This window comes from Musca autumnalis, unplaced genomic scaffold, assembly GCF_047663935.1.
Source record: "Musca autumnalis isolate F117 unplaced genomic scaffold, ASM4766393v1 scaffold_2, whole genome shotgun sequence".
Taxonomy (NCBI): Eukaryota; Metazoa; Arthropoda; class Insecta; order Diptera; family Muscidae; genus Musca; species Musca autumnalis.
This window is the reverse complement of record NW_027411755.1, coordinates 21,944,559-21,958,849: the sequence shown is the minus strand read 5'-3', so window position 1 is coordinate 21,958,849 and position 14,291 is coordinate 21,944,559. Positions and strand designations below refer to the sequence as shown.

The 14,291-nt window shown below is 28.5% G+C and overlaps 1 protein-coding gene across 1 annotated transcript in view; it reads right to left on the bottom strand.

Annotated features, from left to right (window-relative positions):
* The window catches only part of Ddr (discoidin domain-containing receptor 2), a 978,256-nt gene that overhangs the window by 280,179 nt on the left and 683,786 nt on the right, over nt 1-14,291 (bottom strand). Inside the window, exon 9 of the mRNA XM_073967242.1 lies at nt 12,800-13,007. Coding sequence (XP_073823343.1) covers nt 12,800-13,007 — 208 coding nt within the window. The remainder of the gene's footprint in view (nt 1-12,799; nt 13,008-14,291) is intronic.

Sequence of the window (14,291 nt, the reverse complement as noted above, 5' to 3'; positions counted from 1 at the left end):
CCATGAAAAAATATTCTTTAAAAAATCCACGTTTATTGCTGTGATGAGCCATGAAAAAATATTCTTTAAAAAATCCACGTTTATTGCTGTGATGATGGATGAAAAAATATTCTTTAAAAAATCCACGTTTATTGCTGTGATGATGGATGAAAAAATATTCTTTAAAAAATCCACGTTTATTGCTGTGATGATGGATGAAAAAATATTCTTTAAAAAATCCACGTTTATTGCTGTGATGAGCCATGAAAAAATATTCTTTAAAAAATCCACGTTTATTGCTGTGATGAGCCATGAAAAAATATTCTTTAAAAAATCCACGTTTATTGCTGTGATGAGCCATGAAAAAATATTCTTTAAAAAATCCACGTTTATTGCTGTGATGAGCCATGAAAAAATATTCTTTAAAAAATCCACGTTTATTGCTGTGATGAGCCATGAAAAAATATTCTTTAAAAAATCCACGTTTATTGCTGTGATGATGGATGAAAAAATATTCTTTAAAAAATCCACGTTTATTGCTGTGATGACCAATGAAAAAATATTCTTTAAAAAATCCACGTTTATTGCTGTGATGACCAATGAAAAAATATTCTTTAAAAAATCCACGTTTATTGCTGCGATGTCCAATGAAAAAATATTCTTTAAAAAATCCACGTTTATTGCTGTGATGATGGATGAAAAAATATTCTTTAAAAAATCCACGTTTATTGCTGTGATGACCCATGAAAAAATATTCTTTAAAAAATCCACGTTTATTGCTGTGATGAGCCATGAAAAAATATTATTTAAAAAATCCACGTTTATTGCTGTGATGAGCCATGAAAAAATATTCTTTAAAAAATCCACGTTTATTGCTGTGATGAGCCATGAAAAAATATTCTTTAAAAAATCCACGTTTATTGCTGTGATGAGCCATGAAAAAATATTCTTTAAAAAATCCACGTTTATTGCTGTGATGAGCCATGAAAAAATATTCTTTAAAAAATCCACGTTTATTGCTGTGATGAGCCATGAAAAAATATTCTTTAAAAAATCCACGTTTATTGCTGTGATGAGCCATGAAAAAATATTCTTTAAAAAATCCACGTTTATTGCTGTGATGAGCCATGAAAAAATATTCTTTAAAAAATCCACGTTTATTGCTGTGATGAGCCATGAAAAAATATTCTTTAAAAAATCCACGTTTATTGCTGTGATGAGCCATGAAAAAATATTCTTTAAAAAATCCACGTTTATTGCTGTGATGACCAATGAAAAAATATTCTTTAAAAAATCCACGTTTATTGCTGTGATGAGCCATGAAAAAATATTCTTTAAAAAATCCACGTTTATTGCTGTGATGAGCCATGAAAAAATATTCTTTAAAAAATCCACGTTTATTGCTGTGATGAGCCATGAAAAAATATTCTTTAAAAAATCCACGTTTATTGCTGTGATGACCAATGAAAAAATATTCTTTAAAAAATCCACGTTTATTGCTGTGCTGACCAATGAAAAAATATTCTTTAAAAAATCCACGTTTATTTCTGTGATGACTAATGAAAAAATATTCTTTAAAAATCCACGTTTATTGCTGTGATGACCAATGAAAAAATATTCTTTAAAAATCCACGTTTATTGCTGTGATGAGCCATGAAAAAATATTCTTTAAAAAATCCACGTTTATTGCTGTGATGAGCCATGAAAAATATTCTTTAAAAAATCCACGTTTATTGCTGTGATGACCAATGAAAAAATATTCTTTAAAAAATCCACGTTTATTGCTGTGATAACCAATGAAAAAATATTATTTAAAAAATCCACGTTTATTGCTGTGATGAGCCACAAAAAAATATTCTTTAAAAAATCCACGTTTATTGCTGTGATGAGCCACAAAAAAATATTCTTTAAAAAATCCACGTTTATTGCTGCGATGACCAATGAAAAAATATTCTTTAAAAAATCCACGTTTATTGCTGTGATGACCAATGAAAAAATATTCTTTAAAAAATCCACGTTTATTGCTGTGATGACCAATGAAAAAATATTCTTTAAAAAATCCACGTTTATTGCTGTGATGACCAATGAAAAAATATTCTTTAAAAAATCCACGTTTATTGCTGTGATGACCAATGAAAAAATATTCTTTAAAAAATCCACGTTTATTGCTGTGATGACCAATGAAAAAATATTCTTTAAAAAATCCACGTTTATTGCTGTGATGACCAATGAAAAAATATTCTTTAAAAAATCCACGTTTATTGCTGTGATGACCAATGAAAAAATATTCTTTAAAAAATCCACGTTTATTGCTGTGATGACCAATGAAAAAATATTCTTTAAAAAATCCACGTTTATTGCTGTGATGACCAATGAAAAAATATTCTTTAAAAAATCCACGTTTATTGCTGTGATGACCAATGAAAAAATATTCTTTAAAAAATCCACGTTTATTGCTGTGATGACCAATGAAAAAATATTCTTTAAAAAATCCACGTTTATTGCTGTGATGACCAATGAAAAAATATTCTTTAAAAAATCCACGTTTATTGCTGTGATGACCAATGAAAAAATATTCTTTAAAAAATCCACGTTTATTGCTGTGATGACCAATGAAAAAATATTCTTTAAAAAATCCACGTTTATTGCTGTGATGACCAATGAAAAAATATTCTTTAAAAAATCCACGTTTATTGCTGTGATGACCAATGAAAAAATATTCTTTAAAAAATCCACGTTTATTGCTGTGATGACCAATGAAAAAATATTCTTTAAAAAATCCACGTTTATTGCTGTGATGACCAATGAAAAAATATTCTTTAAAAATCGACGTTTATTGCTGTGATGAGCCATGAAAAAATATTCTTTAAAAAATCCACGTTTATTGCTGTGATGAGCCATGAAAAAATATTCTTTAAAAAATCCACGTTTATTGCTGTGATGAGCCATGAAAAAATATTCTTTAAAAAATCCACGTTTATTGCTGTGATGAGCCATGAAAAAATATTCTTTAAAAAATCCACGTTTATTGCTGTGATGAGCCATTAAAAAATATTCTTTAAAAAATCCACGTTTATTGCTGTGATGATGGATGAAAAAATATTCTTTAAAAAATCCACGTTTATTGCTGTGATGATGGATGAAAAAATATTCTTTAAAAAATCCACGTTTATTGCTGTGATGATGGATGAAAAAATATTCTTTAAAAAATCCACGTTTATTGCTGTGATGATGGATGAAAAAATATTCTTTAAAAAATCCACGTTTATTGCTGTGATGATGGATGAAAAAATATTCTTTAAAAAATCCACGTTTATTGCTGTGATGATGGATGAAAAAATATTCTTTAAAAAATCCACGTTTATTGCTGTGATGATGGATGAAAAAATATTCTTTAAAAAATCCACGTTTATTGCTGTGATGATGGATGAAAAAATATTCTTTAAAAAATCCACGTTTATTGCTGTGATGATGGATGAAAAAATATTCTTTAAAAAATCCACGTTTATTGCTGTGATGATGGATGAAAAAATATCCTTAAAAAATCCACGTTTATTGCTGTGATGATGGATGAAAAAATATTCTTTAAAAAATCCACGTTTATTGCTGTGATGATGGATGAAAAAATATTCTTTAAAAAATCCACGTTTATTGCTGTGATGATGGATGAAAAAATATTCTTTAAAAAATCCACGTTTATTGCTGTGATGATGGATGAAAAAATATTCTTTAAAAAATCCACGTTTATTGCTGTGATGATGGATGAAAAAATATTCTTTAAAAAATCCACGTTTATTGCTGTGATGATGGATGAAAAAATATTCTTTAAAAAATCCACGTTTATTGCTGTGATGATGGATGAAAAAATATTCTTTAAAAAATCCACGTTTATTGCTGTGATGATGTATGAACAAATATTCTTTAAAAAATCCACGTTTATTGCTGTGATGATGGATGAAAAAATATTCTTTAAAAAATCCACGTTTATTGCTGTGATGATGGATGAAAAAATATTCTTTAAAAAATCCACGTTTATTGCTGTGATGATGGATGAAAAAAATATTCTTTAAAAAATCCACGTTTATTGCTGTGATGATATGAAAAAATATTCTTTAAAAAATCCACGTTTATTGCTGTGATGATGGATGAAAAAATATTCTTTTAAAAATCCACGTTTATTGCTGTGATGATGGATGAAAAAATATTCTTTAAAAAATCCACGTTTATTGGTGTTGTGACCCATGAAAAAATATTCTTTAAAAAATCCACGTTTATTGGTGTTGTGACCCATGAAAAATATTCTTTAAAAAATCCACGTTTATTGGTGTGATGACCCATGAAAAAATATTCTTTAAAAAATCCACGTTTATTGTTGTGATGACGGAAGAAAAAATATTCTTTAAAAAAAAATCCAGCTTTATTATTGTGATGTTGGTTGAAAAAATATTCTTTAAAAAATATACGTTTATTGTTGTGATATTGGTTGAAAAAAATATTCCTTAAAAAAATCCACGTTCATTGTTGTGATGTTGGTTGAAAAACTATTCCTTAAAAATCCACATTTATTAAAGTGATGTTAGTTGAAAAAATATTCTTTAAAAAAATCCACGTTTTTTGTTGTGATGATGGATGAAAAAATATTCTTAAAAAAATCCACGTGTAATGCTGTAATGGCCCATGAAAAAATATTCTTCAAAGAATCCACATTTATCAATGTAATGTTTGTTAAAAAAAATATTCTTTAAAAAATCCACCTTTATCGATATAATGTTTGTTGAAAAAATATTCTTTAGAAAATCCACGTTTATCAAGGTGATGTTAGTTAAAAAATATTCTTTAAAAATCAGCGTTTATAAATGTAAAGTTAGTTGGAAAAATATTCTTAAAAAATCCACGTTTATCGATGTAATGTTGGTTGAAAAATGTTGTTAAAAAATCCACGTTTATTGTTGTGATGTTGGTTGAAAAAATATTCTTTAAAAAAATCCACGTTTATTGCTGTGATGTTGGGTGAAAAAATATTTTTTTTAAATCCACATTTATTGGCCTAATGTGATTTACACATCCATCAAGAGTCACCTGTTTTTTCATTGCGCCTGAAAATATGCTATTCATAGCATGCACAATTGCATAAAACAGCAATAATCTTCGTGTCGAGTAGCAGCAGCCATAGCGGCACACACATTGAACAATGCAAACGCCACTACGTTACTCACACCAATAACAACTGAAAGAGTGCAGCAGCAGCAGCAGCAACAGCAACAACAACAAAAGTAATTTAGTAACTATCATCATTGAACGAATATTAAAACAGTTAAGTTCTTTTGTAGCCATGACAGAAATGCAACAGCATAGCGTTGCTTCCCTCAGCGAACGAAAACAAATTGCAGCTGTAGTGCAATCACTTCCTACTTCTTCCAACCCTCCTCCTCCACCCATGGAAAGAATGATAGTAGAAATTGATTTTTAGGTATTGTTCAGTTATTGAAAAGAAAACTAAAGAGGGAAGGAGTGAATGAGAAACAATATTAAAACAAAAAATGAGCAACAAAAAGAGGAAAATAAGTAAAAATTAAAATGAAAACTGTTAAAAAGAAAATGAAAAAAAAAAAAAAAACAAAAGCTACAACAACTGAAGTATACATTAATACCCCTTACATAGCTTGTGATTGTTCAAAGTGCTGCTGGGTATTAAAGATTTAATAGAGCAGAATAAATTAAAAGTAAAATTTTATGAAGGATTTCGTTTTTCATGTTTTCCATTTTTCTGCACATTTTCCTTTAATTCGATATTTGTTTCGAGGATGGGCGTTAAATTAAATGTGCACTAAACGAAAGATAGCTACTACTAGAGAGAAATGTACTACTTAATTTCTAGGTAGCTGGAGTTTGAAGTGGAAATTAAGAGGATATCTATTGGAATGTTGGAAATACTTTGAAGGTTATACTCAAGTGGCGGATGATGAAAAATATATTTTCTTAGGGGAAATAAAATTAAGTACTAGTTATGAAATCATTTTAGAGAGGGTTGAATAATGTGGATTTTTTAAAGAATATTTGTTCATCCATCATCACAGCAATAAACGTGGATTTTTTAAAGAATATTTTTTCATCCATCATCACCGCAATAAACGTGGATTTTTTAAAGAATATTTTTTCATCCATCATCACAGCAATAAACGTGGATTTTTTAAAGAATATTTTTTCATCCATCATCACAGCAATAAACGTGGATTTTTTGAAGAATATTTTTTCATCCATCATCACAGCAATAAACGTGGATTTTTTAAAGAATATTTTTTCATCCATCATCACAGCAATAAACGTGGATTTTTTAAAGAATATTTTTTCATCCATCATCACAGCAATAAACGTGGATTTTTTAAAGAATATTTTTTCATGGGTCATCACACCAATAAATGTGGATTTTTTAAAGAATATTTTTTCATGGGTCATCACACAAATAAACGTGGATTTTTTAGAATATTTTTTCATGGGTCATCACACCAATAAACGTGGATTTTTTAAAGAATATTTTTTCATCCATCATCACAGCAATAAACGTGGATTTTTTAAAGAATATTTTTTCATCCATCATCACTGCAATAAACGTGGTTTTTTTAAAAAATATTTTTTTCGTCCATCATCACAGCAATAAACGTGGATTTTTTAAAGAATATTTTTTCATCCATCATCACAGCAATAAACGTGGATTTTTTAAAGAATATTTTTTCATCCATCATCACAGCAATAAACGTGGATTTTTTAAAGAATATTTTTTCATGGGTCATCACACCAATAAATGTGGATTTTTTAAAGAATATTTTTTCATGTGTCATCACACCAATAAACGTGGATTTTTTAAAGAATATTTTTTCATAAGTCATCACACCAATAAACGTGGATTTTTTAAAGAATATTTTTTCATGGGTCATCACACCAATAAACGTGGATTTTTTAAAGAATATTTTTTCATGGGTCATCACACCAATAAACGTGGATTTTTTAAAGAATATTTTGTCATGGGTCATCACACCAATAAACGTGGATTTTTTAGAATATTTTTTCATGGGTCATCACACCAATAAACGTGGTTTTTTTAAAAAATATTTTTTTCGTCCATCATCACAGCAATAAACGTGGATTTTTTAAAGAATATTTTTTCATCCATCATCACAGCAATAAACGTGGATTTTTTAAAGAATATTTTTTCATCCATCATCACAGCAATAAACGTGGATTTTTTAAAGAATATTTTTTCATGGGTCATCACACCAATAAATGTGGATTTTTTAAAGAATATTTTTTCATGTGTCATCACACCAATAAACGTGGATTTTTTAAAGAATATTTTTTCATGGGTCATCACACCAATAAACGTGGATTTTTTAAAGAATATTTTTTCATGGGTCATCACACCAATAAACGTGGATTTTTTAAAGAATATTTTTTCATGGGTCATCACAGCAATAAACGTGGATTTTTTAAAAAATATTTTTTTCATCCATCATCACAGCAATAAACGTGGATTTTTTAAAAAATATTTTTTTCGTCCATCATCACAGCAATAAACGTGGATTTTTTAAAGAATATTTTTTCATCCATCATCACAGCAATAAACGTGGATTTTTTAAAGAATATTTTTTCATCCATCATCACAGCAATAAACGTGGATTTTTTAAAGAATATTTTTTCATCCATCATCACAGCAATAAACGTGGATTTTTTAAAGAATATTTTTTCATCCATCATCACAGCAATAAACGTGGATTTTTTAAAGAATATTTTTTCATCCATCATCACAGCAATAAACGTGGATTTTTTAAAGAATATTTTTTCATCCATCATCACAGCAATAAACGAGGATTTTTTAAAAAATATTTTTTTCATCCATCATCACAGCAATAAACGTGGATTTTTTAAAGAATATTTTTTCATCCATCATCACAGCAATAAACGTGGATTTTTTAAAGAATATTTTTTCATCCATCATCACAGCAATAAACGTGGATTTTTTAAAGAATATTTTTTCATCCATCATCACAGCAATAAACGTGGATTTTTTAAAGAATATTTTTTCATCCATCATCACAGCAATAAACGTGGATTTTTTAAAGAATATTTTTTCATCCATCATCACAGCAATAAACGTGGATTTTTTAAAGAATATTTTTTCATCCATCATCACAGCAATAAACGTGGATTTTTTAAAGAATATTTTTTCATCCATCATCACAGCAATAAACGTGGATTTTTTAAAGAATATTTTTTCATCCATCATCACAGCAATAAACGTGGATTTTTTAAAGAATATTTTTTCATCCATCATCACAGCAATAAACGTGGATTTTTTAAAGAATATTTTTTCATCCATCATCACAGCAATAAACGTGGATTTTTTAAAGAATATTTTTTCATCCATCATCACAGCAATAAACGTGGATTTTTTAAAGAATATTTTTTCATCCATCATCACAGCAATAAACGTGGATTTTTTAAAGAATATTTTTTCATCCATCATCACAGCAATAAACGTGGATTTTTTAAAGAATATTTTTTCATCCATCATCACAGCAATAAACGTGGATTTTTAAAGAATATTTTTTCATCCATCATCACAGCAATAAACGTGGATTTTTTAAAGAATATTTTTTCATCCATCATCACAGCAATAAACGTGGATTTTTTAAAGAATATTTTTTCATCCATCATCACAGCAATAAACGTGGATTTTTTAAAGAATATTTTTTCATGGGTCATCACACCAATAAATGTGGATTTTTTAAAGAATATTTTTTCATGTGTCATCACACCAATAAACGTGGATTTTTTAAAGAATATTTTTTCATGGGTCATCACACCAATAAACGTGGATTTTTTAAAGAATATTTTTTCATGGGTCATCACACCAATAAACGTGGATTTTTTAAAGAATATTTTTTCATGGGTCATCACACCAATATACGTGGATTTTTTAAAGAATATTTTGTCATGGGTCATCACACCAATAAACGTGGATTTTTTAGAATATTTTTTCATGGGTCATCACACCAATAAACGTGGATTTTTTAAAGAATATTTTTTCATCCATCATCACAGCAATAAACGAGGATTTTTTAAAAAATATTTTTTTCATCCATCATCACAGCAATAAACGTGGATTTTTTAAAGAATATTTTTTCATCCATCATCACAGCAATAAACGTGGATTTTTTAAAGAATATTTTTTCATCCATCATCACAGCAATAAAAGTGGATTTTTTAAAGAATATTTTTTCATCCATCATCACAGCAATAAACGTGGATTTTTTAAAGAATATTTTTTCATCCATCATCACAGCAATAAACGTGGATTTTTTAAAGAATATTTTTTCATCCATCATCACAGCAATAAACGTGGATTTTTTAAAGAATATTTTTTCATCCATCATCACAGCAATAAACGTGGATTTTTTAAAGAATATTTTTTCATCCATCATCACAGCAATAAACGTGGATTTTTTAAAGAATATTTTTTCATCCATCATCACAGCAATAAACGTGGATTTTTTAAAGAATATTTTTTCATCCATCATCACAGCAATAAACGTGGATTTTTTAAAGAATATTTTTTCATCCATCATCACAGCAATAAACGTGGATTTTTTAAAGAATATTTTTTCATCCATCATCACAGCAATAAACGTGGATTTTTTAAAGAATATTTTTTCATGGGTCATCACACCAATAAATGTGGATTTTTTAAAGAATATTTTTTCATGTGTCATCACACCAATAAACGTGGATTTTTTAAAGAATATTTTTTCATGGGTCATCACACCAATAAACGTGGATTTTTTAAAGAATATTTTTTCATGGGTCATCACACCAATAAACGTGGATTTTTTAAAGAATATTTTTTCATGGGTCATCACACCAATAAACGTGGATTTTTTAAAGAATATTTTGTCATGGGTCATCACACCAATAAACGTGGATTTTTTAGAATATTTTTTCATGGGTCATCACACCAATAAACGTGGATTTTTTAAAGAATATTTTTTCATCCATCATCACAGCAATAAACGAGGATTTTTTAAAAAATATTTTTTTCATCCATCATCACAGCAATAAACGTGGATTTTTTAAAGAATATTTTTTCATCCATCATCACAGCAATAAAAGTGGATTTTTTAAAGAATATTTTTTCATCCATCATCACAGCAATAAACGTGGATTTTTTAAAGAATATTTTTTCATCCATCATCACAGCAATAAACGTGGATTTTTTAAAGAATATTTTTTCATCCATCATCACAGCAATAAACGTGGATTTTTTAAAGAATATTTTTTCATCCATCATCACAGCAATAAACGTGGATTTTTTAAAGAATATTTTTTCATCCATCATCACAGCAATAAACGTGGATTTTTTAAAGAATATTTTTTCATCCATCATCACAGCAATAAACGTGGATTTTTTAAAGAATATTTTTTCATCCATCATCACAGCAATAAACGTGGATTTTTTAAAGAATATTTTTTCATCCATCATCACAGCAATAAACGTGGATTTTTTAAAGAATATTTTTTCATCCATCATCACAGCAATAAACGTGGATTTTTTAAAGAATATTTTTTCATCCATCATCACAGCAATAAACGTGGATTTTTTAAAGAATATTTTTTCATCCATCATCACAGCAATAAACGTGGATTTTTTAAAGAATATTTTTTCATCCATCATCACAGCAATAAACGTGGATTTTTTAAAGAATATTTTTTCATCCATCATCACAGCAATAAACGTGGATTTTTTAAAGAATATTTTTTCATCCATCATCACAGCAATAAACGTGGATTTTTTAAAGAATATTTTTTCATCCATCATCACAGCAATAAACGTGGATTTTTTAAAGAATATTTTTTCATCCATCATCACAGCAATAAACGTGGATTTTTTAAAGAATATTTTTTCATCCATCATCACAGCAATAAACGTGGATTTTTTAAAGAATATTTTTTCATCCATCATCACAGCAATAAACGTGGATTTTTTAAAGAATATTTTTTCATCCATCATCACAGCAATAAACGTGGATTTTTTAAAGAATATTTTTTCATCCATCATCACAGCAATAAACGTGGATTTTTTAAAGAATATTTTTTCATGGGTCATCACACCAATAAATGTGGATTTTTTAAAGAATATTTTTTCATGTGTCATCACACCAATAAACGTGGATTTTTTAAAGAATATTTTTTCATGGGTCATCACACCAATAAACGTGGATTTTTTAAAGAATATTTTTTCATGGGTCATCACACCAATAAACGTGGATTTTTTAAAGAATATTTTTTCATGGGTCATCACACCAATAAACGTGGATTTTTTAAAGAATATTTAGTCATGGGTCATCACACCAATAAACGTGGATTTTTTAGAATATTTTTTCATGGGTCATCACACCAATAAACGTGGATTTTTTAAAGAATATTTTTTCCTGGGTCATCACACCAATAAACGTGGATTTTTTAGAATATTTTTTCATGGGTCATCACACCAATAAACGTGGATTTTTTAAAGAATATTTTTTCATGGGTCATCACACCAATAAACGTGGATTTTTTAGAATATTTTTTCATGGGTCATCACACCAATAAACGTGGATTTTTTAAAGAATATTTTTTCATGGGTCATCACACCAATAAACGTGGATTTTTTAGAATATTTTTTCATGGGTCATCACACCAATAAACGTGGATTTTTTAAAGAATATTTTTTTATCCATCATCAGACCAATAATCGTGGATTTTTTAAAGAATATTTTTTCATGGGTCATCACATCAATAAACGTGAATTTTTTAAAGAATATTTTTTCATCCATCATCACAGCAATAAACGTGGATTTTTTAAAGAAAATTTTTTATCCATCATCACAGCAATCAACGTGGATTTTTTAAAGAATATTTTTTCATCCATCATCACAGCAATAAACGTGGATTTTTTAAAGAAAATTTTTTCATGGGTCATCACACCAATAAACGTGGATTTTTTAAAGAATATTTTTTCATCCATCATCACAGCAATAAACGTGGATTTTTTTATGATGTGAGACGAAAAACATTTTCTTTAAAAAAATCCACGTTTATTGTTGTGATGTTAAATTAAAAAATATTCTTTAAAAAATACACCTTTACTGTTGTGATGTTGGATGAAAAAAATATTCTTTAAAAAGTCCGCTTTTATATGCCTGGTGGTCGCGAAGTTTATCAGTTACAAAAAGTCGATGATCTCTGACTGTCTCCAAATTATCTCTTGTTTTTTTCCAGTAAACAGAGTAAATCTTTAATGACCTGCTGCAATACCTTTAATATTTCAACAAAACAAAGAACTTCTTTGGAAAAAATCATTTGTCTGTCTGAATGAAAAATTCTGCAGACAAAAAAAAGTAAAAAAGATTCCAAAAATTCCCAGGACAATGATATTATTTATTAAAATCCATTTGTCTGCAGCTACGGTGAATTGTCCTGCAGTTTGTTTGGTGTTGTTGACATATCAATGACAACAACCACAACTCAAATACAATTTGGTGAATTTGTCACAACAGCAGCAACAACAACACCAAAATAAATGGCAAGTTTGTATAAAATAATTTGTTACAAATGATTGCTACGCCATGGTGTATTCTGATCCCCTTCTCACACCATCTGCATAAATGACATTTGCAACATCATCTTCCAGTAAGACAGTGTTGTTGTTATCCTCCCCAAAAGTCGGTATCCTTTACAGTCTCCCAAAAAAGCAAACAAAAAAAGCAAGTACTAAAGTATAACTTACCTGATATGAATGTAATCTCACTTAACATGAGCCAACGTGCTGCAAAATATAAATGCAATTGCAGATATTTGCCCAAACGATGATGTAATTTGATTGTCACGTCTCGGGCGTGATCCAATACAACGTCAGGCATGTACGAGAATTGCACCGGCTCACCAATATACTGGCGTCCACCAATGCTAAAAAAGACCTTGGCATGCACAAAAACCTAAAAGAGGAGAAAAAGAAAAGACCAGGGGGTTAGTGAGAAGTTTTATATTACGGGCGGGTTACATTTCCACTTTTTCTTTCTTTCTTTTTTTTGTGAAGTGTCTTCTGGGTTAAACAGGTGCCAAAAGTTATGTTTGTATGGTTGGCTGGTTGGTTAGCTGACTCAATGTCTGACTGTTAAGTTCTTGCCACTGTCGCAGGGCATGTTGAGTGCACGTGAAGAAGGCAACCTGAGTGGCATTAACAATTAAATTAAATCACACATTCTCGCTAGCCAGAATGCACTATGATCCTCTGACCAATGGTTATTTCAGTTGTTGTTGTTGGAGCTTCAATGGCCTGGTCACTTGGCCATTTTAATGGGTTTCACTTTAAGAAAAAAAAAAAAAAAAAAACAGCGACACGCTACAAATTGCATAAAATGGTTATAGATTTTTCTGCACAGTAGTATGAATTGGAAATGAAGTAACGACAATTTAAAATAGGGTTAAAGTATAGGGGATGCAGAAATTTCTGAAATATATCTCAAATCAAAATGTATCTATTTTCACTTCGATGATATGGGTCATCCTTCTAATGCAGTGTCCGAAGGTTCACCAAGCAATGCTTCTGTCGCTATCCCATGGTGGCGGGTTCTTCGACACTGGATTGACCCGGAATCACACTACATCAGCTTTCCGGCCACCGGTTACCATCTCAGTGAAAAAAATATTAAAAAATATATTTTCAAAAATCGTGGATTTTTAAAAAAATATTTTTTCAATAATCGTGGATTTTAAAAAATTTTTTTTTTCAATAATCGTGGATTTTTAAAAAATATTTGTTCAATTATCGTGGATTTTTTAAAAACTTTTTTTCAATAATCGTGGATTTTTAAAAAATATTTGTTCAATTATCGTGGATTTTTTAAAAAACTCTTTTCAATAATCGTGGATTTTTTAAAAACTTTTTCAATAATCGTGGATTTTTTAAAAATATTTTTTCAACAATCATGGATATTTAAAAAAATAATTTTTTTCGATAACCGTGGATTTTTAAAAAATATTTTTTTTCAATAATCGTGGATTTTTAAAAAATTTTTTTTTAATAATCGTGGATTTTTAAAAAAACATTTTTTCAAAAATCTTGGATTTTTAAAAAAATATTTTTTCAGTAACCGTTGATTTTCAAAAATATGTTTTCTATAATTGTGGATTTTTAAAAAATATTTTTTCAATAATCGTGGATTTTAAAAAAATACTTTTTCAATAATCGTGGATTTTTAAAAAATATTTTTTCAATA